This window comes from Eptatretus burgeri, chromosome 3, assembly GCF_056783735.1.
Source record: "Eptatretus burgeri isolate ZD-2024b chromosome 3, Ebu_testis_v1, whole genome shotgun sequence".
In the NCBI taxonomy this organism is placed as follows: domain Eukaryota; kingdom Metazoa; phylum Chordata; class Myxini; order Myxiniformes; family Myxinidae; genus Eptatretus; species Eptatretus burgeri.
The window spans coordinates 8,571,657-8,598,643 of NC_140963.1; the positions used below are offsets into that span (position 1 = coordinate 8,571,657).

General features: G+C 44.6%; 1 protein-coding gene across 4 annotated transcripts in view; it reads right to left on the bottom strand.

Moving 5' to 3' along the window:
• Positions 1–1,947: 1,947 nt before the first annotated feature.
• The window catches only part of LOC147029374 (triple functional domain protein-like), a 497,357-nt gene continuing 472,317 nt past the window's right edge, over positions 1,948–26,987 (bottom strand). For all 4 annotated transcript variants that reach the window (XM_085872379.1, XM_085872381.1, XM_085872378.1 and 1 more), the window contains 7 exons: positions 24,433–24,554; positions 22,504–22,626; positions 19,511–19,678; positions 9,567–9,642; positions 8,811–9,011; positions 6,274–6,412; positions 1,948–4,400 (listed from right to left, as the gene is read on the bottom strand). In XM_085872379.1, the coding sequence (XP_085728505.1) occupies positions 3,876–4,400; positions 6,274–6,412; positions 8,811–9,011; positions 9,567–9,642; positions 19,511–19,678; positions 22,504–22,626; positions 24,433–24,554 (1,354 nt within the window). In that variant the 3' untranslated portion in view covers positions 1,948–3,875. The remainder of the gene's footprint in view (positions 4,401–6,273; positions 6,413–8,810; positions 9,012–9,566; positions 9,643–19,510; positions 19,679–22,503; positions 22,627–24,432; positions 24,555–26,987) is intronic.

Consider the following 26,987-nt stretch of genomic DNA (forward strand, 5'->3'; position numbering starts at 1 on the left):
GTTGGACGGAGAGCCCGACGACCAGTCAATAAACAACTACTGACGAAGAAAATGATGGGTAAAAGATTGCTACGGGCCAAGTAGTATCAGAACTAGACGAAGGAGGACTGGCAGAAAGTGATGTTTTCCGACGAGAACCACTTTTCGTTCAAGGACACAGGAGTCAACATGTTCATCGTTCCCCAGGTGAGAAGCTCCGTGAATGTCACATCGACCAATGCGTAAAACACTGAAAATAAAATGTTCTGGGGTTGTTTCAGTTATGCTGGCGTGGGATATTTTCATCCCATCCATGGGATGATGAATTCTGTCCATTACATTGAAGTGATGGAGGAAAAAGCGGCTCCAGGCATGCGGAAGGCGTTTCCTGATGGTTCGGGGGTGTTCAGCAGGATCTTGCTCCTTGCCATACGTCGAAGGTGGTGACCAATTTCTTCAAAAGAAACAAGATCAAGGTGTTGAACTGGCCTGGAAACTCTCCGGATTTGAATCCGATCAAAAATCTGTGGTCCATCATTCCATCTCGTCTGCACAAAATGGACTGTACCATGAAAACCAAGCTAATAGAGGCCATAATGCAGCTCTGGAAACCATGACGAACAGATCAAGGAAAACTGTGAAAACTTGATAGATTCTATGCCAAAGCAAGTTCAAGAGGTGATAAACAATAAAGGCGGAATACTTCTTTTTAAAATGTGACAAACGTTGACGAGATTATACGAATAGATGATCATTTTGATTGAAATTCTCATTTTCATTGTTTTTAACGTTTGAGTCAATTAATTTGTACAAGGGTAGATAAAATGAGTAACGATGATAAAATAGACTTGATACAACACCGTGTCAATCACTCCAAATCAAGACGATTGTTGTTTCTCAATAAACACCATCAATTACCAATCAGTTACTGGATCCCAAAAACCCACGTCAGATGAGGTTCATCATCGCAAGTACAAAATGCAGTTTAAAATCATTGTCAGTTACAGGTAGTCTTGCAGGGGCGATGAAACAAATTTATAAATGCTTGAAAAACTACCATTAAAGGCGAGGTTTTATGATGGTATTTAAAAATTCTGGATAATTGATAATTCCAAACCTGTAATCGACATTATCCACATCATAAATAACAAGGGTAACGCTAAATGTTTATCAACTTATGATTTTTCCACATTATACACAAACGTTCCACACTACAAGCTTGTAACCGCATTGGACCGAGCGGTTGATAAAGTATTTGCAGGAGGTAATACAGCACACATTAAAGTCTATCAAAAAAAAGAGCAAACTGGTCTGCAAAGGAAAATCAATATTCATGAAGTTTTTCAAAAAAATAAACTTAAAGAAAGTATTCGATTTCTCCTTAACAAAAGTTTCTTTGCATTTAGTAACAAGATACTCCAACAGACAAGCCACGGGTTCAGATCCGGCCCCTTTCTTTATAAATATATTCCTCTACGTGTATGAGTCTGATTGGGTCCAGAACATGTGCAGGAATGAAATAACCACTGTGTGAAGGTATGGAAACATCTTTAGATTCATTGATGATTTACAATCAATTAATGACGGGTTTGTATTTGATCAGATTCATGATGATAAATATCCAAAATAACTCAAATTTAAAAAGGAAAACCAAACTCACACTTCAGTTTCTTTTTTAGAATTACAAATCGATATCACTAATAATAATAATAATAATAATAATAATAATAATAAATTCCACACCAAATTATTTAATAAACGAGATGGAGGGTCAACGTACAAGGGTGCATCTCAAATAATGTTAATCAATCTTGACGTAAGCAATGAAGGTGATAGTTATACTAATTTAAAACATTAACAAAAGATAACAAATATCGAGATATTATGAACAGAGCCCATAAGTACAACGCAAATTATACACTCGAGTGTTGGTGATAGGCAAACGTGACGGAATAATAAAAGTCCACATTCATCTGACACACTCAGAATGCGAGCGAGCCGTTTTATTTATCACAAGCGCACACCAAACCATGAGTCATTATCCAAGCGATAATATATTGCACACTTTTTGCTGGTTCGTAAGCCAATGATTACCATGGGTATGAATAAATTTGTGCAAACGTTAGCACAACGTACGATGGAACGGTCAAGTAGTCGAACGACAGAGCAGAATGAAAGCATCATTTTTATCTGATCAGATTTGTTTTGTGATAAAGTAGGTCAGAGTGGAGTGAGAGAAAGGGTGTAGGGGTCAGTGGGGTTAGAGGGGCTGAGTAAAAATTCACATAGTGTGCAATCCAACCGCACTTTCGTAATACGAGCGGCACCGTCCGATTCTTCATGACGATTTAAAACGAGTTTGTGGTTATGGTTGTCCAAGTTGTAAAAAAAAAAAATGCGACGCAATTAGAACACGTGAGCAGCAACGCATCACTGTGTGCAATTTACAAAGCTCAATGAAACAAATGTACAAGAAGGAAAAATAAAAATAAAAACCTTCCAAAGGGTTGAAAAACAAAAAGCAAGTTCAGTGCCACCTGCTTATGCATCTTGCATTCAGACCAGAATAAAATCGACAGATTGTACAACCTAACTCATTTGCATCCGCTTATCGTAAGACGTCGTCAAAATTCAGCAATTCCATAAATAAGTTCAGAAGAGAAAAAAAAAAATAAACTATGTACAACATTTCACATATATAGCAAAGGGTATTTATGTACACATTGCAGAGGGTTAACCCTTGCTCGAAGCAAACAAAGACAGTACGATGATTGTAAAGCGAAGTTTACAGCTCACATTAGGGTTAGGTGTTCCGATTACTTGATAAGGAAAACCCAACAGCAAGTTGTTAGAAAAATATTTAACTTGACGTCAACATTCATTACAAAACATGATTGTACGGCCACATCAGTGGAATAAAACCGGAACATATAATATTTTAGTATTTAATTATTTTGTCAGCAGAACGTAGAGCGTCAGTTAACAAAGCCACAGAGGCACCGTTCATTCGGCAAAAAAAGAAGGTAAAAAAAAATTAACACCCAAACTATTTCCTTTAGATTTCAGAATGGCTGATGAGGTTATCGTCAATTAAATGGCCAACATATCCACTTCGTTCATTAAATTAGAATACATAATCAACGGGATTGCACATTTCTGAAAACATAAGATGGAGTGCATAGTTGTTTACAAATTATTTAAATTATGATTCATGGTACTTATATATGCCAAAAACAATATTTCTACATCCAGTTAAAAAGCAGACTTAAATGGACCTAAACTCACTTTAACCCAAAATGTTTAAAAAAAAAGGTACAGGTTAAGTGTACTCCATTGACTGAACCGTAAAATCTCAACATGTGCGTACAGACACGCATTCTCTCGAAAAGCAAACATGAAGTTTACAGCAGCCGAGTAATAATATAGTGCCATTTATTTATAACCAACAGTTCATGTTCAAAGGAGGCCGGAAGGATGGCCGAGAGGTATGCACACTCACCTCCAAGCTGTCTAGCCTGGGTTTGCATCTCGGCCCAGATACAAACTGTCATCCCGATGTTTCACAGGCAGGGCGATTCATCAATGTGTGTGCCGTCCCTCGGATGGATGTTAAACTGGGAGTCCCGTCTGCCGGAATTAGTTTGCGGATGTTAAAGATCCCATGGTGTCTTTCGCAAAGAATAGGCGATCTATTGCTGGCACCATGAACAAAATACAAATTCCTGCTCTAACCAGTAGAGGGCACTGCATCAGCGGCTCAGCCACGCCCCTCAACCGACGATGCTATTCCGCAGCTTTGTGGTGCATATGAAGGAGTATGTTCAAAGGAGGCACGATCAGAAAAGAGAGTGTAGGCAGTGTTAGATGTGAGGGCACACTATACAAGTACTGGCCATTCACTTCCTCGGAAGTAATTTTGCTGTACGTCTGGCTCCTCGGTCAACAACCTGTTGTCTCCGAGCGATGTATGCGGCGAGGCGGCTAGTGTTGAGACCAGAGCCTTCAGTTGGGCCAGGTGGGAGCAGCCAAGGGTGCTGCAGGCATCCGTGGACACTGGGTCTGTCCTTGGGACTATTTGCCAGCGTCATAGCAATAAAGGAGCAGGCAGCTTGACTGACTAAACCAAAATATTCCTCAGGGAAGGAGTAATCCAGACGAGTGATGTTGAGGCATGTTTCATCAGAGCTTTCATCCAGGAAAGGAGACACACCACTTAACATAAGATACGTCAGAACGCCCACGCTCCACACGTCAGCGGGTGCAGTGCCAGTTTCACCACGCACCACCTCCGGAGAGGAAAACTCAGCACTGCCCAAAGATTGCCTTGGCCGTTGACCTCCATGCTGGTTTGAGGCATCTCCAAAGCCCACGAAATGAACCCGTGGCAGGCGATGGTTCTGATGTATCAAAAGGCTTTCCGGCTGAAAGGTAAAGAAAAACACGACACCACCATATGTAGTCTATTGGCACAATGTTCTCACGGAAATGTGTCGACTAGAAGATGCGAACTGCACTGTTGCGAATCAGAAACTCAGCTTATTTTCCAAGAAAGGTGCCTGTACACATGTTTGGTTCCGTTATCCAAGAAACAAAGTAGTAGTGTATCGTGAAAGATCATTCTGCATCTGTCGTACTTACATGTGGATTTGAATCTTTTCTGATGGCAAAGCTATTCCACCGATACAGAGAGGAATTCAAAATTGTGGCCAGGGTAAAATAAATAAATAAATAAACAAACAAATGAAAAATCACTCATCGAGTGACAACTTGGCAAAACAGCACAAAGTAGAATGGCACACAGTATAACGCATACCTCTGCCAGGTGGAACAGTTGACGTTTTGTATCCCACTGGTGGCTGGATCCGAACCAAAATCCAATCCACTTGTTCTCGTCACCTGTTCAGCCCATCCACCTTGTTTTGTCACAACTCATCTACAACTTTTTGAGATCTCGTGATAGATTTAGTTTTTAGCCCTATCTATGAATTTTAGAAATCAGGCCTGTGTTGACTTTTTGATCTTAAAATTAATTGGTAGTTAAATTCAGTGACCTGACATGAAAATGCTCTTCAAATTTCAACTCACTCGGATGAAAATTGGGCCCAAATTGGCCTTTTGGCCTATTTTGACGTTTTTGGTCTAAGTTGACCTCAAAATTAATAGATGGTTGAATTTGGTGACCTGATATGTAAATGGTCTCCAAATTTCAAGTCAATCAGATGAAAATTGACAATTTTAGAAACAATTAAAAAAATTGGCCTATTTTAGGTTGACCTTATGGCCTATGTTGACCTTTTGGTCTACGTTAACCTCAATAGCAATAGAGGATTGACCTGATGTGCAAATCCTGTTCAAATTTCAAGTCAATCAGATGAAAATTGAGGATTTTAGAAAAAAAATTTGCTCAAATTGGCCGATTGGCCTATGTAGACTTTTTCGGTCAATCACATTTTACGAAACTTCAATGCGAGACGGTCGCAGGTTCGGTGACATTAATCTCTGAAAATTTCAGAACGGTCGGTTGAGCCGTTTGGGCTGGAGGTGAGCGGACTGACTGACTGACTGACTGGCGTGCGCACGCACGCACGCACGCATGCACGCACGCACGCACGAACGCACGCACGCACGCACGCACGCACGAACGCACGCACGCATGCACGCACGCGCGATCAACATGCTTGTCAAAAAAAAAAGTTTTTTTTGACAAGTAATAAATAAACAAGAGTTCCTTTTCAAGGAACTTCAATGCAGGAGGAGGTCATCAGGCCCATCAAAGCCTGCACTATAATCGCCAACCTGTGGTTGTTTGTCCATGCTCACTCCTTTTCAATGCTGAGCGTCAAGCAAGGAAGCAGCACGTACCATTTTTAAAGCATTTGGTATGACTCAGCCGGGGTTGGGTTGGAACAGCCGACCTCTCAAGACTCAGAGCTGACGCTCTCACCATGACCTCACCAATTCTGGTACTGGTGCACAAATGGCCTACTCTTTTGGAAAAGTACCATGTTAAAAAAAAAAAAAGTAAAAAATCAACATCCATTTGCGAATACCATCCTTTGGATGGGTCATTAAGCTGGTACTTAATGTCCCTTCCAAAGGACGTCACGTTCAATGTTTGTGAAGCAACACGAGATGGGAGTTAATAAAGTTGGTTGTGATTTAAACCCAGATGAGATATTTTCAAGACAACTGAGCTGCTGCCTCTGAGCTATCCTGTCACTGTGAAATATGCTTCTATGTAATGTAATGAGAATGTAAGCACCTGTTGGGTTGTGCTGAAAGAGCGAGACTCACTTTGAGGTCCAGATGGGCGACATGAAGACCATGGAGGTAGGTGAGCACATTTAGCGTGTCCTGCACAAAATGTGACACCTTACGCTCTGTCAAACCCCCTTGTTTCACCAGGAAGTCCAAGACATGTTCTCCTTCCACCCTGTGCAGACAATACAAATGCCGTGCAATTGATGGCATGAGTGTAAAAAACTTTGTAATAAATCTGTGTTCCGCAAACAGATACGGTCTGTTGAGGGCCTAAGATATTATGGTCATAAGATTCTTAAAAGCACTGTGATATCAACGTGTTAGCAACAATACGTTACTTTTTTCCAGAAGTTATTAAAAACTTTTCGTTACGGATATGAAAAAGGGTGGACTTAGCAGAAAGAGGAACTTTCAGAAAAGGGAAGAAAACATGTTGAGTCAAGCAAGGCCAAGGTTTCCAGGTCTTGAGAGGAAACTCATTTTTATACACCACTTGCAATGTTCAGTGGTAACAAAACAAGATACTGTGTTTGAAATGCAGTTTTCAGAGTGTTGATGCCGAGGGTGCTTAATGGTGAATTTATTTATTTATTTGTATGCAGCCTATGGCTGCTGCTTGGCTGCTTCATTTTCTGAGAACACAGCCGTGCGTGCCACTGATTACCAGCATCTTGATACTCATTTCGCCGACCTCGGAAGGATGACAGGCTGAGTAAACCCGCGTGGTGTTAATTCAAAGACACGACAAGGGGATTGAACTGAAGACCCTAAGATCTCAAGCCAGCCACCCTTACCGTGAAGCCAACACCAGACTATTGGTGAATGATTTTCGTGGAGGGTTTGCAGCTCAATGATGATCAAAATTTCAAATACATGAAGCAGGTTAGCTTCAATACCCACGTTTTAGATTTCAGGAAATAAATGAAATAAACATGATTGCATATTCAAGGTGTCCATGACACCCTGCCAGAAATTAGGTTGATGGATGTTTTTATTGTAATAAAAGTCATGATCAGTTTACATCTTATCATTTTGACATCGTTGGCAAATTGGGGACATTGTTATCGGTTTGACTCGTCGATCAGTTGTAAGTTGTTGACAATATGGAATGAGAATGTGTAGAAAATAATTAATAATTAATAATGGAGAAAAGCCCTAATCAGAGTCTCCACAGCGCGTCAAGTGCAAGACAACCCGTTTAATATATATATATATATATATATATATATATATATATATATATATATATATATATATATATATATATACATATATATATATATATATATATATATATATATATATATATATATATATATATATATATATATATATATCGTTTCCATGTTTATTTATTTACCACAATTAAACAACCCATACCCCACTGTTGGGAGTATTGAGGGAGGGGGGAAGGAGAGAGAGAGGAAGAGAGGGAGGGGAAACTCGGAAGGGGGGGGTAGGTTTCATCGAAATAGAGTGTGGTTTCGGAGAATAAAGCCAATACATATTTTGGGGGTGTTAAAGATCCTATGGTGCTCTTCGTTCGAAGTCAAGGCAAGGTTGGGCAGGCCAAAAAAACATGGCAGCTCTGGACCCCAGCAAGGTTACCTGAGTCGACCCGCCTTCAGACCACAGCAAGACCCCAGAGAGCGAGGTGGCCGAGGATCGCCTGATGAAGGATATAATTAAATAAGGCCGTTAATTATCTTCAAAGGGGGTGTTTTAAATAACCAAAACACCCAATTTTTACTCTTGCACTTCATTGGAGTGCCCTTGGTGTGCATGCAAAGTTTCAGGCTATTAGGTTTCATGGTTTTGATTATTCTTCCTCATTAAATTGTATAATTTGTGATTCGTGAAGACTTTACATGTGGAGTATTGGAGCGCTGGAACGTATCTATCTCCTGTATTTTCGTTAATTTTTATGGGAAATAGCCGATCAGTTTAAGTCGTGTTTTTTTTTTCCAGGAATGTAACCCCGACCTAAACTGATCATCACCAGTACCATGCCGACAACAACATACCACATGAAAGAAAAAAAAACAATAAATTATTTTTTGCATTCTCGACACCAAATATGGTGGTAGATTTCTCTTCGACTCTTGTTGACCTACGTATAAGAGTATTTGTTTACAGAAAAAATAACAGACATGACAACAGCTTGCTTCTGTCAAGGCTTCTTCTTTCATACGCAGCACATGGCTGCGGGTGGCATAATTTGCTGGGGGCACAGCTGTGCCACTGATGCAGTGCCCCCTGCAGGTTAAATCAGGTCGTTGTAATTTGTTCAGGCTGCCGGAGATTGCTCGCCGACTCTTCACGGAGCACACCGTGGGATCTTTAATGCCCACCAACTAATGCCGGCAGATGGGATGCCCAGTTTTAGGTCCCTCCGAGGGACGGCACACGCATTGATGAATCGACCTGCCTGCGAGACATCAGGGTGGTAGTTTATACCTGGGTCGAGTTTGAAACCCAGACACGATAGCTCAAAGGCATGTGTGCATACCTTTCGGCTGTCCCGACAGCCCTTATGTAAACGTATGTTAAATGATGGACGGTAAACTCACAGGTCAAGAACGAGGACAAAAGCGGCAGGCGTCTCGTAAGCGGCATGGAAGCGAGGCAGCTGAGGGTTTTTCAGAGAGAGCAACAAACTTGCTTCCCGGCTCACGTCTTCACGCTTCCTCAACCTTTTCCACACAAACTTGACGGCAACATCGTTCTGGGCTCCAACCCTCCGACATCGTTTCACCACAGAGAAACGTCCCCTAAAAGAGGGATAGCCAGTTTGAGAAGACATCAGGATGCTCCGTCCTACAACGTGCAGGGCCGAACTTTGGCTTCCGGCAATCACAAGCACCAGAACCAAAAGCCTTTGTACAGGATACCGGGGCACGTGTGTTTGAACAGAGAACGAGTAAGTCACAACAAATTGCCTTCACCGTTAAAAATACAGAATCTCTCTGATGGATGTGAAACAAATTTATTCCAAATTATACACAATGGTATCAAACAATGCCAATGTGGTACCTGCCAAACATAATGTCAAACAAGTGCTTTGTTTTCTGAAATAATGGCATCAAAATGACGCTGGGTTTATATCTGAATGGCCTCTTATTGCTACTTGTACAATTCCTGTCCTGCTATTCATCTGAGCATTAATTCACTCACAGACTCACTTAACCTTGCCATTGTCTCAGGCAATGTGCGTGCCTCACTCGTTAAACTGGCACCACTCAAAGCCCAATTCAAAGGGATCACAAAAATGGTGTTTTCCTTGTATCAGAATGCTCACACAGACACACGGACAGTTTTCATATTACCGTCCAATCTCCGCAACCTCTTTGTAGATCGAGTCAAATTTGTCCTTCCAAACGATCTTGGTGCCGTTCTCTCTGTCTGGAGAAATTTCACAGGGGAATGAGGGAACAAGTGAGAGGGAAAGGTAAACGCAGGCGAAATGATCAAATTCACGAGACAAAGTGGCCAGGAAGCGGAATGTGAGAGTAAATGGTGAGAAACTGTTACTGGGGAGAAAAATATTGTTATTTGTAAAAAAAAAAAAAAAGGCGACAAAAATAACTGCATTTGACGTGTTCTTTCGAAGGAGATTTTTGGCAAGACTTTAAAACTGTAAACAAGAATGAGAATTTCTTTGCAATATATGTCTCCTGCAGATGTCAATGGATGTTCGGGAGATAAAAAAATTCGTTTGCGTTTAATGCATGCTCGAGCTGATACCAGATCCAAAATGAAGAAGAAGAAACTCTATAACCCACTGTGTTTCGTTTGTTTCTCGGCTTTGCCTATTTCATCTATCTATAATTCCAGCAATCTGTGTGCGTGTGCGTGCGTGCGTGCGTGTGTGCATGCGTGTGTGTGTGTGTGTGTGTGTGTGTGTGTGTGTGTGTGACCGCTGTTTCTCGACAACCACTGGTCCGATCTAATTGAAACTTGCCAGGTATATTGCTGGGGACCTGAGTATGTGCCTTTTCAAGGTTTGATATTAATCGGACAAGTGCTTCCCAAGTTATGGCCATTTATTTACCAAACCAATGACAGGACACGTTGCTGCGTAGGCTTGGCCATTGGGGAAGAGATCCTCAACCACGTTCCCCATTATGGGTTACAACGTACGGACTTCCGGATAGTGATGACTTACTGTATTCCAATAATTTCTCGATTTCTTATGCGCATTTATAGATAAACACAATGCCCCAATCCAGTCGTCGTTTATGAGAGCAAAGGAACAGCCTGTGTAGTTGTTTGAAAGTTTTTTTTTTTGCACGTAAGGCCACACACTACGGCTACGCACGTACGGGCACGTGAGAGCGAAGGAACGGCCTGTGTGGTTGTTGTTTCTGGCACGTGGTTTGAAAGTTTGTTTGTTTTTTTTTGCACGTAGGGCCACGCACGTACGGGCACGTACTAGTATTAAAAATAACCCGATGTACATACATGAAGTAAAAAACATGCGCACGGCTTATGTGCACATTTAATACATCATGGTTATATACCTGGGATCATTCCAATTGCACTGGGCCATGGACTAACACCTAGGCCAAAAGCCTGAGGCCTGCCGATGTGTGCTGCTTCATCCAATGGCAACTCATGATTTTGATGGGGCAGAGTCAGGCCAGCTGTCCAGCCAATGGGTGTAAAGCAGTGAGATGGAGTCAAGGCAGCTGAACACTGACCCATGTATAATAAGTGATATTTTCTCAGTTTAAAAAAGGGAATAACTCTGTGAAAAATTGACAAAACACCCTGAAACTCAAACTTGTTCTGTAACTTATCATAATAATGCCATGTCCCAAGTTTCAGTTGAATATGTTAAAGGGTATGGGAAAAACGTGTCAGAAAAACCACAGGTGGGATGAACGGATGGATGGACAGACGGAGAACAAACCTCGAGTTCCCTCTGATGAAACCGGTAGGGGACTAATAAGGCACTCGGTAGTCACTAGTCAGCACTGAGTCAAGTAGACGGTTTCAGAATAACAGGATCATCTAGATTTGGTCAGAGCTGATGGAGGGGGGTAGTCATGAAAGTGAAAAGTAAAATACAAACAAACACAAGACAGTGAGGGACAAAGTCCCCCCCCTCAATAATTAGTCAGAGTCAAAGATTTTAATGTTATTCCAATGATATCAGGAAACTCATCTGCCAATGGGAAAAACGTGCGGCACTGGTGAGAAATCACGTGGAAAAGGACGAACAACTAAGCTGAGTTTTGGTTGTCAGGGGAAAATAGTTTGACTCCTTTTCATATGCACTTTCACACATCATTTTGGACTGAAAACCCCGTGCCACTGGTGTTCAACAAGATCATTCAACCGTAGGAATGGAATTTGTCACTGAGAGGATACGAGGTGTACTGAGCCCGTCTCTCACCTCCTGTCGAACTCAAATCAAGCTGTCTTTTCTGAAATTGATAAATCCACCACGATCCATCCTCTTTCTTCTTCTTCCTCCAACTCCTCCTCCTTTCTTTCTTAGTTGGTACAACTGCAACTCAAATTATTCATTTACTAACAGAGTACCTGCCCTACGGGCGATCATATTTCAAGCATGCAACATGTTCTTCTGATGCATACCCGTATTTGGGTGGTGTATAGGTAACTGACAGCTCTGTTGAGGCAAAATAAATAACGTGGGTTACATGCATGAGGCAAAAACATACCTACTACTTATAATTCAAAACACCTCACTGCACTGGAAAACATGGGGACAGGATCACAGGAATACCGTCCTGTAAATGGCGGAGGCTTGTAATACCAGCGAAAACCTGGAGGTGGCACTACACGATACACATTTACATAGCGAACTTGTGTCCCACCCCACTCCCCTCTCCCGTCCACAAAAGACCACCGGCAAAGATTAAAAAAAACACCCCTATCCATTCATTGGGGTCACACTGATTCCACTTGGAAAATCTGGATGCAATCGGCCCAGAACTGTAGGAGTAGTAATATATTTTGGGTATTTTTGGGGTCCATTGGGTCTTCGGGGTCTTCTGGGTCTTTTGGGTATTCTGGGTACTTTAGGTTAAGTATTTCATGTTGCAATTGTGGGTGACGCCAGGTCAACTGTCCAACCAATGGGTGAAGAGCGGATATACATTCCTACATACATACATAATCACAAACACCTGCTCCATTATATATACGTAGAATATCGAGTGAGAATGAAGGATTCTGATTTGATCTGTCCGATGAGCTGAAAGATCATTGAGGTACCACATTGGTGTTTCTATAAGTAAGGAGAGCTGTCTCTTCTCGAGGCCTAGTTATGGCAGGAATTTGGTCCGTGTCCCATCACACAATGGCCGACTCTATTTAAAGGGTAACGTAGGATCTTTACATTCACTGAAGAATAATACCAAGGATGTGGATTGCAAAAACGTAAAATGTCCATCCAAAAAAAGATAGATGGTTGTGGTGCACTCACACAGTTCATGAGTGAGCAAGTGAGTGCATTTGCCATATCTTCCCACCCCCTGCCCCCAAAAGAGAAGGAAGCTGACTGTATTTTCTACTTTAATTTGCTTAACTCACCCATTGATATGATTACACCACTACAAATACAAATGGCATCATGAACATCATCATGGCCTCTGTGCATGGTTAATGTTGAGTCGTAATTGTTATTCTTATTCTTCTTTTTCCATTGGTTTTCAACTGCAGTCTGCAAACAAACATCTCCCCCGCACGCGAAGCGCAAACTAGGGTTTCATTAAACAATTGGTCCACTCTGTCTGTCTACATCGAGGAATTATACTTCGTGTCAATTTAATATTATATTTTGAACACTGCAGAATACGAATCGGAACATGAATCGAAGAACACGAACTGGCAGTTGAGCAGCCATTTGGCTCAAAATTTGGCAAATTGTATACGAACCTCGTCTCGAGCGCGCATGCACGGAGAGGATTAAGGTGATTTTTATTTTTTTACACTGTCTGCCTGCCTGGCACTCAATCAAAATTGAAAATCATTCCAGACAGGAAACTTGGTGTTTTTAAGGATGTCCTACAGGATACAAACAACAGGCACAAATAACTAATTTAATGTGTTGAGTAAGGTGGTGTAAAAGTGGGTGTATCAACGGTGAAACACTTCTGAAAAAGTTTGCATTTTTATTTTTCTACAACCTTTAAAACTTTTATTTTATCATGGAGTACTGTTTCGTTGTACGACATCTGTAGGGATGGCACAGGAAAACAATAGCCACCCCATCAAATGTGTCCAAAATGATGAACTGAAAAGCCACTGTTGAGTGAAGTCACAAGCCTAAAAGCCATACCTTATGTTCTCAAACGTTTTCATAACTAACAAGAATGAGAAAGCTGCCAGAATACAGCACGGAAGCACCAAATCTTCTATCCTCTGTCCAGTTAGTCTATCAGGTATTACCTCCGCCACCGAAGGTGCACAGAGATTAAGTTTTCACCGTCTGTCTCTCGAAGGACCCAGCAGGAGTAAAAACAAAACATGTCAAAGGGGGAGGAGCTCCTTGTGAGCCAACAGCCATCCATATCTCATGCCCAAATGTGTCTGCGGATGTCCTCCTGTCGTTGGGTTACTGTTTATTTTTAGGAGGTTGGTGGGAAGATTTGCACTCCGGCCACCGTAAAACCATTCACTCTGCAAAACATGCAAAAACACAAAGAAAACTGAAAACCCACTCCATGGGAGTACCTCCTGTGCAGCTGCCCTTCGCAGGGCAGCTCACCGGATGACGGGATTGGGACAAAGTCTTCGGGACCCCCACTCTTTAATGATAGAAGAGAAACCATTGGGTAACCTTCCCGGGTCAGATTGAGGTAGTGTGTGCCAAGGTGGTGCTGAGGTGTCGTCCACCAAACGGCGGTCTCCTTGGGTTAACCTGAGGCGGTCCCTTTGGGTGGGTGCCTGGAATGTCCTATCCCTAAGAGAGGATGATCACCTGTCTGTTATTATCTGAGCTCAAATGTTTGAACATCGATATTGCAGCTCTCTCTGAAGTCAGGAGACCAAACAGTGGCCATGGCAGGTGGTTACACCTACTAATGGTCCAGCCACTCTGATGGTCACCTTGTCCAAGGAGTTGCTGTAGCTGTGTTCAATGATAATTGAGGTAACACCAGGCAACAAGCTTATTATGAGACAAAGGATTCGTCACTCCTTGGGTGTCAATTCCCTGGTTTCTGTATATGCTCCGACTGAGGAAAGTGATTTCACCATGAAGGACGCATGCCGTGCTCGAGTCTGTGTTGACCAGTGCCCCAGGCGAGATACTCTTCTTGTCTTTGGAAATTTAAATGGATCGACTGTAACTGATAGGGATGGTTATGAGACATGTGTTGGGGCCCCATGGGTCTGGAAGGGTAAAACAGAATAGCATTAAGTTCCTCAACTGTACAAGAAGTCATAGACTTAGAGCGGCTGGTTCATGGTTTCAGCACCCACAAGCTCATCGCTGGACTTGGTATTCCCACACTGGTGGTGTAGAAAAGAAGATTGACCAAGTGATCGTTGATGGTCGCTGGAGGATGATCCAGAATCGCAGGGTCTACCAGAGTGCTCAGTTCCTCAATACCGACCACAGGCTTGTTGGAGCAACTCTGAAGTCGCAACTTAAATTTGGGAGAATGATACCATCCAAGCACAGGCTGGATGTTGGCAAACTCAAGGATGAGGGGGTCGCTGAGTGGGAATTTGGGGGGTCTGGGTGCTTTGGGGAATTCTGAAGAGTTGTGGAGTGCCTTCAAGACCACCATCCTTGATGTTGCCAGTGGATGTCTTGGAACTCACTGCTGGGAGAAGAAAAATTTGGTCTCTCAAGGGACACTGGATAACATTGGCCAGTCGCAGAGCAAGGATTAATGGGAGAGCTGAGCAGTTAAGGGAGTTGAGGCATAAAACTGAACGTGCACTGAGGAAGGACAAGGAGACCTATGTGCGAGGAATATATATGAGGGGCCAGAGCATCACCTGTGGTCAGGTGATTCTTGTCCTGCTTGCAGGGGAATTCACGCATTGTGTTCCTCCAAGCCCATCCCTTAGTGTACTGCAGTGGTGGTGGGCTCTTCACAGAGGATCCGAAGTGATGGCCGCTGGGACGGTTACTTTGAGTGCCTGTACCAGGCTGATCTACCTGCTGTTGAGTTGGATGTCGGGTGTGTTACAATCCCTGTTGCTGACCCTTCAATCAAATGTGGTCCACCTTCGTTTGTGGAAACACGAGCTGCGGTGAAGCGGTTGAAATGGGGTAAAGCTCCTGGAATCTGTGGCATTCAAACTGAACTTCTCAAGGCCGGTGGAAATGCTGTACTCATGTCATTGCATGCAGTTCTGTGCTCTGCCTGGAACACAGGCATCATTCCAACTGACTGGAAGAGGAGCTTTGTTGTCCCGCCCTAGAAAGGGAAGGGTGATCACCAGGACTGCAACAACTTCAGGAGGGTGATGCTGCTCAGTGCTGGGCAAGGTCTTTGCTCGGATAATTCTCGATAGGGTTCTCCACCATCTGCTTGAGCACCAATGCTCAAAGCAGTCCGGCTTTACACCAAAGAGGTCAACGATTGACTGTATCCTTGCTCTTCGGGTCCTCACTGAACGCAGACGAGAGTTTTTGCAGGGGCTACTTGCAGGCTATGTTGATCTATGCAAAGCGTTAGATTCAGTGACTCGGGATGCCCTTTGGAGGATTCCTGGTCTTCGTGGGGTGCCACCAAAATTTATCAATCTGAGGTGTGCATTATACTGTGTTACTGAGAGTGCTATGAGATGTCGTGATACCATCTCCGACTTATTTCCAGCTGTTACTGGAGTTAGTCAGGGGTGTTTACTGTCCCCCACACTTATCAGCGCTTGTATGGACTGGATTCTGGGAGGATGTCGGAGAGATCAAGTTGTGGTGCATCCTTTGGGAATGTTAAGATCGCTGACCTTGATTTCGCAGATGATGCAGTCATCGTTGCAGAGACTGGATATTGGCCTCCCATGGGGGGCCGGGATAGCGTAGTGGGCACGGGTGCGCCCGCATGATGTGGGGGCCCAGGGCGCCGTTAGCTGCGTGGGCAGTGTTGTGGGCACGGGTGACCCTCGGAAAGCGCCCCGGGAAGCCAGCCTGCCACGTGAGCGTTTCAGGGGAGTCGCCAGGGAGGGCACTCCCCGGTGTTTAGGGAGCTGGTAGGCTTGGAGGCAGTGTAGGGCCCGGGGGTGCCATTGTTAGAGAATCGGCAGAGGGAAGTGCCTACCAAGGGAGCCACGCGTCCCAGCCATGAGACCATGTGAGGGCACGGAAGCAAAATTGGGGGGCGAGGCCCAAAATTGTGAGGACACCAACACAGGCGATGGGAATCCTGGTTGTTAGAACCGATAGATTAAGCGAGAGGTGCTTGTTGAAAGCCCCGGGATAGTTTAAGAGTTAATGGTTAGGGTAGATTAGGAAGTGGACCCCTCTGCATCATCCATCCCTTCGCTCACGTTGTGGGCCGCTGGACCTACTTTGGGTTAGATCGCTGAAGTCTGGGGAGGCCATCCTGAGGCTTGAGTTGGGCCTCGACGCAGGATGCTAGCTCTCCCTTATTCCCCTCCAGGAAGGGAACGTAGGGGTTGGGAGTAGGCTAGGAGACGATAGGTTAGCCGAACAATGACAATAAAGGGGGTTAGGGGACGAGTTCGAGTAGGGAGTAAAAAGGAAATGAAAATAAAAATAACAAAAAAATAAGTTTGGGCTAAATTGGGTTTTACAAATGAAGGGAGTGGGTATTGACAGTGACAGGCAAAGGCGATAGGTGGGAGGGAGACAGGTAGGTTGATCTGAGCCCGCCTTTCGAGTGGCCAGCACCACCGCACTCCCTCCACCAACCTGCAGTGCATGGCGAGAGGCTGGCCAACTTCGTCTGCAGCTGTGCTTCAAGGCCTGTGCCGGTCGGATCGTCCGCCGGCTGTGTTTGCCTGCAGCGGCCTTGTGCTGCCGGCTTTGTATGCTTGTTCACCTTTTCAATGCCATGCCCACTGCCCACATCATCAGTTTGCCACCGTTCAATTATGATTTGCCCCCCCCACCCCGTTCATTACCATGTGCACCAGGATTGTCATTCAAGCTGCATGAACTGTCCTGTTGGTAACTACAACACGGGCCTGCAGTGGCGGCCCGTGCACTGGTTGACTTTTGTTTTGCTCCATGCAGAGTCCATTGATCCTCGGCCATGGTTAGTGTAAATTTTGTAAGTTGTTAGGTTGTGAATTGTAAATATGAGTGCGCCCCGGCATGTATGTGTTAGCGCCGACAATTTTATTTAAGTCGTCTGTATGAGTGGGTTTGTTTAGTTAGTTACTCAGCCCTCAGGTTATTTTGGGGACACGAATACCATGAATGTCGCACTCAGGGATCCGAAGGTAAAACGTATTAGGGGAGAACTACACATGATGGCACACGAGAATTTGACGACTTGGTACGAGTCTGTAAAAAGGGGAGGGGTAGTGTTATGGCTGTGGAAATTCGCATTTCACCATAAAGGGCCCTCAGGTGAGATATCTTCATCGGTACATGTGTAGTTAGCCCAAACCCATTGTATAGAGGGAATTTATGTGATCCATTCGGGCTGCGATCCTCCAGTTAGCCATTTTTCTGTCCTATCTTTTATTTCAAACACACAGCATCTCAACAACCATGCCATCCCATCACAGCGCCAACCACACTGAAACCACGCCACCTCCACCATCTACGCCACCACATCTTCGCCACTACGTCCGCTTCCGAACGGCAAACAAAGGCGCCAAGGAGGGAACTGCGAGGATGCACAGGTTTCCCCGCCTGTTTCTCCCGTTTGACTTCCCCGCGCTTTGGAGTGGAGGAGGGGTGATGCAGGTCAAAGGTCAGATGTCATGTGAAGGAGGGGTCTCATTTTTGGGGAATAATTCTCTGGCCCAGAGCCAAAAACTGACTCCCCCGGCCCCCGCACGGGGCGGGGTGGAGGGAAAGCGTGAGGGAACGCCCTTTTCGGGAACCCTCTTGAAGGAAGGTGGAGCCGAGAATGGGGCGGGGCGAAGGGCGGAGCCCCGCGCTATAAAAGACGGACACGGGCGGGCGCAGTCGCCTCTTCCTCTTGGGCCGCTTCCTCTTCCGCCTCTTCCTCTTCCGCCTCTTCCGCCTCTTCCTCTTCCGCCTCTTCCGCCTCTTCCTCTTCCGCCTCTTCCGCCTCTTCCTCTTCCGCCTCTTCCTCTTCCGCCTCTTCCTCTTCCGCCTCTTCCTCTTCCGCCTCTTCCTCTTCCGCCTCTTCCTCTTCCTCTTCCGCCTCTTCCTCTTCCGCCTCTTCCTCTTCCGCCTCTTCCTCTTCCGCCTCTTCCTCTTCCGCCTCTTCCTCTTTGTCTTGGCTGGTTGGTCTTCGGTCGGTTTTTGTGGAGTTGGTCTGCGGGAAGAGGTCCTGCGCCCGCGCCTTGGCGAGCGGCCCTGTCACGAAGGCACGGACGGGAGACGCGGGAGCGCCAGTAGTGAGGTGGACCTGCGCATCCAGACGGGGAGTGCCGGAGAGGGTTCGCCGACCGCGAGAGAGGTCGGGGCCAGGCGCGACCACGCTGACGGTCGCTGGAGAGGGACTCACCAGCCATAAAAGGGAAGTCGCGACTTCTTTCTTTCTTTTCCTTCCTTTGCTTTTTGTATAAATGTGTGTGTTGGCGCCGTCTGTGAAGTAGAACTGTTTAAGTGTTGCCGTGTGTACGCGTATTCGGTTGTAGCTCTGCATAGTTTCTTTTGTTACATTTGCTTTTTGTGCATTTTTGACTGTATGGCTGTATATATGTGCTTGTCTGTGTGTGTGTGAATAAAATGCTTGCTTGTTGAACTGTTCCCGCTCTGCTTTGTCTCTTTTCCTTTTTTTTATTGACCCTCCATCTTGCATCACGTAAGGGGTTCGTAGTGGGTGCAACATCCCGGTAATTAATCGGAACCGTCAAGGCCGACGATAACACCGCTCGGTTATCACTGTCGCACGGAACGGACCGCTTAAGCGGTTCGTGTCCGGAGTCGGCCTGTGGCGTGGTACGATCGCCCGGTGGACCATTCGGGGGGGGGGCAGCACACCGTCAATCAGCTCCTGTCTGGTACATCAGAAAAACTTGATGAATGTAAAAGAAAAAAGGAAAGTTGTTGAAATTTGTCCGAAATGTAAAAAGTTTTCCTTTGAACAGAATGAATCGCTGTTCAAAAGGCTGTTTTTGTTGTATTCATTCATCCTTCATCGTACACCACCGGAGGTTATTACCGCTTGCTTACCAGGGAGGGAAGGCAGGGTTAAGGGCTCTGACGTGACACTTGGAGAACTTAATCCCCAGGTGTAGTTGGCGATGACACGAAAGACATAGGCGTGACCAGGTTGCAGTCCTTCCAGGAGCAATGAGGCGTCTCCTGTCGGTGTCACACTTCGATGCCACACTGACGCTCCTGTTTAAAAGCACAAAACAGGGACAGGCAGGTACGGTGTTTTCAAAAGTAGTTTTGGGATATTAACATGTCATTGCAACACAAAGGAGATATAATCACAATTGTAAAAATTAAAATATTCCCCACGAGCCTCATGTTTAAAAACAACATCAGAGAGGATGTAACAAGGTAGATGCTTTAAACAAAATCATTCACACTGTCATGTTTAACAAACTATAAACAGACTAAATTGTGATCCATAATAAAGCATCAATTTCTTTCCGTGTTTGAAAGCTTGTTTATTGCCATGTTGTTGTTTTTTTTTTAATTTCATATTTATCCACGATGGCCGAGAGATTAACTTTTGCTCAGGCCTAAGTCACATTTGCTCTACGGCGAGGATACGGTGGCCGTACGCCCTCTGAATTGACAGAAACGTGTGGCGGCCGCAGAGTTTCTGAGGTGGCCTCAGGGTGGCCCTACACCATATGACTATATTTTACAGGCCGTAAGGTCGCCGTGGAATTATAACGCGGAGTTATAACTTTTTTCATTTCTACGTTCGCCGAAGCAATTCGACAAGCCGAAACAAAAGAAATGGTAAAAAAAAAAACAAATTAACCCATTCTTTACCGTCCGTCTGGCCGCACTTTTGCCTTAGTATAGGGCCCCCTGCGGTCCCCCTGTGGTCGCCTTGCGGGCACCTTGCGTCTGCCTTGAAAATTCTATGGCCGCCGCAGGAACGCCCTGAGGTCACCGTGCAACATCAAATCAAAGACCGTACGGCAACCCCACGTATTTGCTCTCCACAATTTATAAATACGCCGTGCGGCTCCCCGAAAAATAAAAATATATGTGACTGCTACATTGTATGACCGTGGAATTACTGCGGCCACCGTATAATTGCTAGTGGCCGTAGATTTTGGAGACCCCACGGCCGCCGTGGCAAATGTGACCGAGGCCTCAAAGAGCACAAATTCTTGCAAGGTATGAGGCTTGGCACTCTGTAATTGCAGTTCAGATATGGTGGCGGTTCAGAGTTCAGATATGGTGGTCACCAAACGCTTATAACAGCAGGTTCAGTGAAGGATATAAGTTCAGGAAGACGTACCACAGCGAGATCAACAGAAACATTGACCACGAACGAGACGTGTTCACAAGGAGCCCAAAGAAGTCGATCAGACAAGCGGTGAGGGAGAGCGGAACAAGATATCATGCAATTCAGGCAATTTTGAAGAAGGATGGACAGGAGACAAAACTCATCACGTTGAGCAGTTGTTTCCAAGTGATTGTGACAAGAAAATGGAGTATTGTGACCATTTCCTTCAGTGGATTGATGACCGGCCAGGTGTGATGCAAAACATTATCTGGTCTGAAGAGGCTGTTTTGGTGGTTTTGTCAACAGACATAACTGCCATTACTAGTCAGGAAATTATCCAAAAATGAAAGTCGAATGAAGCAAAAGTCGGCTAAAACCGCTTGTTTGCTGTGGAATGACTTCAACCCAACTCATTGGACATTTGTTGATTGAAAAATGATGTTCACAAATTAAAACTGCAGTAAATTGACTTTAAGGGAATAAAATATATTGGTGTTTACATGAACATGGTATTTCTACTTATATATTTTTGTATATGGAGTCGATGCTCGAGGAAGAGCGAGAACACTGAACGGATCAGAACGCAACAGGGTAAAAGGAACAGTAGAGAGAAAAGGGAGCCAGGACATCAATAGCAGGGTTGAAGAACAAAATAGAGAAAGACTTGGACAAACAATGGGTGCGGGGAGGAATGAAGTGGATCGGATGGATTCAGAAGTAAACTCGCAGGAAGGAAAAACTGGAAATTTGGAAGGAGGTGGGTTTGGTGGTGAGGCTGGGCATTTTGAGGTGGACTGCGGTAGAAAAGATCACGATTTTGAATGGGGGACGATCTGAGATGGCGGCGGACAGCTGTCCTGAAGACCGGGAGGGAAGAATGAGATGGAAGAGAATGTGGAAGTTGATTCCACATGCAGGCAAAAAGAGGAACGAATGAGTGGAGGTGAACATTAATCCTGGATTTGGGGAGTTTCACCAGAAGGGGGATGATGGCGGATCGTGTGTGTGGCCCTCAAGAAACCTGGGTTGGGGAGGGGGGGGGACAAAGCATGGAAAGAGCAGAGGGTGCAATATCACAAAGGAGGCGGGAGAAGACAGAGAGATCACCGACGTGTATGTGATGGGAAAGTAACAGCCCTAGACGCTCAGCTTCGTCAAGGGAGATCCCAAAGATTTTGAGGGCCTTGCTTTCCATGACATCAAGAAGGGCAAGGGATGAAGCTGGAGTGCCAGCTCAAAGGGGAGAGCAGTACTCCATCAAGCTGTGAATGAAGACCTTGTAGGTGATTGGTGTTCAGTAGAAGATGCACTTTTCTTCGAACGAATTGCCAGCAATTTGGCAAAGCCGGCGATGTGGCATCCATGTTTTTCATGATATTCACATGGAATTTCCACACATTTGACGTGTCCTTGGTTCAAATAAGTCATACGATTTAGCAGTTGGCCACTCAAGAAATAAAAAGCGAAGACGATTCCAAATACAATTCCAGCAACAGAAGAGATGAGAATAGAGATTATAGAAACGCAGGAAGAGATGTCTATTCATTTGAATATCGTCCGGAAAATGCTCGGGATTCACACGAGTTGATGCTCATATTGCTGGTGAACATAACGTGCGTGTGAATCACTCTAATTGAATCATTCACATCATTCCGCACAGACAAACCAGCTCATTGTGTAGAACCAGCTTAAGGCCAAAGCAAGCCGATCGATACCATGCATCATGCAACCCAAGTAAGGTGCTCACCATCCTTCTGGTATTCCATCGTGTAGCCTGATAAGCTTTTGATGTCTGGGCCCAGCGGTGCATCCCAGTGCAAATGCACAGCGGTGCAAGTCCACTCCCTGGCCACGGGGCGCCCGGGAATGCCTCCACACATTCCATAAAGAAAGGTGAGGAGAAATGGTACACAATTACTGTAATTGTAAACAATCTTCTCAATGCAACAAACGTTTACACAATACTGTTACTAATCCGCACAGCATTATATTGTAGCCTTTCGAGATGTTACACAGCGTTAAAATCAATCTGACAAATGTAATGGAAAATTGCTCAACATTCATGACCCAGTGTGCAAAATCTGGGCCATCAATCGTAATATCCTCTCCCACCACCACTGGGAGCGGCGCTACACGGTACACATTTACGAAGATAATTTGCGTCGCCCCACCTTCGGAACTCCGAATGAAGTCGCTACTATCTTTTCCATGTGACCAGTAGTCCCCTTTGCAAGTTTAGTTTGTTGAGATTACATAAGTAATGACGAATACATCGACATCAGACAGACAGATCGACACCATATTGTGTATTTTTGTGTGATGACATGTTGACAGGGATCACAGGGGCCGCCACTGGGCCAATATTGCATTTTGCATGGGGCCCACAAATGACGAACACCGCCTCTGATCCTTCCATTGATAGTTTCAACCAAGTTTCCATGAAACCGCAGACAATGGGTGTTGGAAACCCTAGTGATTAATTTGAGTAAATTTGAAGACTTGAACCTTCGGTACAAGTCTTCAGCAAGCAATTTGAGGTGATTTATCAGTCGTAAAAATGAAATTTAAGTCAAAAAAATAGGGGGTATGGTGGGGAGGGGGTGTACTTTGGCACCAATCTGAGGAAAATGAGTAGTGCACAGAGGGATTACTGAAATTATACACAATCTTCGAAATAAGAGACGCACAGACTGTTGTGTTTTTCATTGGAGGAATCCATGACCTCATACGACTAAATTAGGGTGGCAGGATAGCTCAGCGGGTAGAATGTTTGATATTTATCTGACTCGTGTGCATTTGAACCCTGTTGGGTCAGGTTTAATTAAAAACTGCTATGGCCTGTGAAATCATGAGCACGGCCTACCTGTGGTTAGGAATGCAAATCCTACCATGTCGATGTTTAACTTTTGGACGTTAATATTTCAAAAAGGGTTGGCTATTGTGCATTTGTGCCTTGGCCAAGTTATCGATTTGTGGTTAGCTGTATGATTAGCACTACCTGAGATAATCACCTGAGAATACATGGGAATACGGTCAATATGGCACAGAAATGATTGGCAAAGGTTTCCTTGCATCGATTTATTTTTTGATTTATCCCACATACAACGGATCGTGGCTCACTTTCACACTCACCCCCAAACCAATTTTCCTGAGTGTTTGTCGACAAACATGAGACGAAGTGCATGGCGTACCATCACAACTCCCCACGCTTCCCACCTCGATAGAAGATGCAAAAGGTTCCACCAGGAACGTCATAATGTCAAATCTTGAGTTTAATTTTTTTCTGTTTTGACCCCTGTAAACCCAAGACCCATCCCCTGGGGCATGGACCGGGGGTTAACTCCAAAACATTGTTCCATATTTCATGCATACCCCAATGTTGCGCGCATATACAAAGTTTCATAAAAATATTTTTCAAAATGTTCTCGCAACAAGTTTTGGGAATTTCTGCACAACCGTTTCGGAGATAGCGTGACAGATGGACGGACAGACAGACGGAACCAGTTACAATATCCCTATCCCTCCCCCCCTCCCGTTGTTTTAAAAAAGTGTGGGGACAAATTAAAACATCTACAATACATTTTCACCTGCAGGCTTCAAGTGAATATCTTGTTTAGCATTTCAAGTCTTACCTCCCATAAATTTTCAAAGGTTGTATAACTTGACGTAAATGTACCTTGAATCTTCAGTTGTGCCGACGCTGTAATCATCCCCAGCTTTCCACTCACTACGCAGGTGTAAAAGCCAGTGTCTTGTGGAACTACATTGTGAATTTTGAGTGTCCACATCCCATCCTCACTGCCAAAAAATGTCAAACAACATAACATAAAATAACTCGCACAATTCCATGAGACAAAATCTGGCAAAGGTAATAGTATTGAAAAGCAAACCGAAATGTTTTAGTTCAATAAGGTTTTCAAGAACAAGAATTACATCTTCGTGAGTCTACGACAAAGTCGAGAAGAGATATTAAAGCCTTAACGATGTCATTCCTTCCTTCCTTCCTTCCATCAACATTTTTTTGTTTTTTTTTTCTCCCGACTCTTCCGAGGTGCCTCAACGGATCATTTTGGAACTTGCCATGATGATTCATGATGTCAATGCCCAAAAACGAATGGAGCCCTTTTTAAAATTTCCATCCAGGCGGTGATAATTAGTTAATCCTCGTTTTTTAGTTTTAACCTCTTCATCCTCTTAATTTAAATTGACCTCAATCATAATTTAATTTAACCTCTTAATTTAATTTGATCTTAATCATGGTTTCATTGAAACTCTTGATTCAATTTTAACCTCTTAATGTCATTAATGTCCTCTTGCTCTGAACAATGAGAAAGAAAGGGGGAGGGGAGGCCAGAGAGTTGGGATGGGAAAGGCGGGCAAGGGGGTGGGGGAAGCAGAGGGGGGACAGTCCTTTTTAGTCCTTTTAAGACCCGATAGACCCCTTCAAACCCTAAGGTCCCTTTAAGTGGTTAGAATGCGCTCATCCACAGCTTGTCCACAGGCCTTCAACAGCACATGGTCGAGAGTTTTTGCAGTGTGGGCTGCAAGATATCAACTTTTTGGACGAGCTGATTAGGAAGTTCTCCAAATCTTTTCTTGTGCAGAGGCATATCCCTTTCTCGCAGGACCCCGAAGACCCCAACAAACTGAGGCACACCCCTTTCTCACAGGTACTTTTCCAAGTATTTTCGGCTTATTTTAGAAATTTTGTGAGCCATTTTAGATAACAATGCTGGACTTTATCGACTGAGGCTGGTTAAGTGGGTCATTCAAAGAGTTTTACAAACGATCGATACGTTGCACAATAGCCAAACAGAATGAAAAGGTATAATGAGGTGTATATACAGACATATATGTGGCCCTTCCCTTCCGACCTGATAAATGCATCACGGCATTTTAACGAGCGCATGTGTAGCTTCGCTTCCTGCACAGATAGCTTCAGCATTACATACTCGAGTCTATTTTAAAGACCGATGTTTGAAGGTCACAAGTAATGGATCGTGGAGTCATCGACCATGGTTTAGCTCTTGTTGGGGCTCATCAGGATGACCCACTACAATCGTTTACCTGTGACCATGCAATGTAGTTGGCTTACATACTGTTAGTGCCTCCTAGCTTGTGAAAGCAGTATCTCCCAGCTTGGTAAATGCCATGATGCATTTATCAGGTTGGATTGGGCCACATTTTGGGATATTATTATGCCTGATCGCAAACTCGCCTCTTGGTTGGTGAGGCAGTAAAACAGCGGTCATGTTCTCGTGTGGCAGACGGACATTACTGCCCACTACTTACGCAGTTTCGGCTGCTCTGGGACACAAACTGTGCTTTGCTGCTTTACCAAGCAAAGCGGCACTCACAGTTTTTAATATATATATATATATATATATATATATATATTGTTACGTTTGAGGGGGGGTATGCATTCAAAGGGTAATTAGGATGTTTAATTAGGTATGCCAAGCTGTTCGAGTTTACCAGGATCTCAATGTAATAAGTAGCAATTCAGTGGTGATAAGTTGTCTAGCAAATGTCCATTTCTTCAAGGGGGAAATGGTAATTGTCGCATAATTAGTTAGGGAAACGGGTTAGGGTAAGTGTCTGCGTAAACCCCTTTTAGTATTCCCTGGAGGCTTGCCGTGACGTCACAGGACAGTGCTGCGGATGGCTCCGCCCCGTGATCACGATTGGCGGAGGGGAACGGCGGAGGGCCAATAAAAATGGCTCGATTGGAAGTGACGAGGACGCGAGGATAAAAAGGCTCTGTTCGGGGAAAGGCGAAGAGGAAGAAGATCGGGACAGAAAAACCGTTCTGGTGGAGGATGTTGTGCTGGGAGCGTGAGGTGTTGTTGCGCTGATTCGATCCTGGTTTTCATCGTGTCTCGAGGCCTTCCTGTGCTTCGTGCCTCACCTTGGTTGGCTCTGGGGTTCTGCTGGCTCGGAGTACGGGGTCGAACGGCGGGCGGACCTGCCTCCCTCTCCTGCTCGCAACTTGGCGCCAGAACTGGTTCCCTGGCGGCTGTGAGCGGACTTGGGCCAGGACCAGGACCAGGAGGTCGACAGCACCACGGTGTCTCCTGCCCCTGATGAGCGCAACGCCAGCTCGTCCGACGCCAATCCAGAGACTGTTGCGTCCACACCACGGGCCAGCCTGACCACCAGGACCAGCTACGTTTTTTTTGTGTGTGTGTGTGTGTGTGTGTGTGTGTGTGTGTGTGTGTGTGTGTGTGTGTG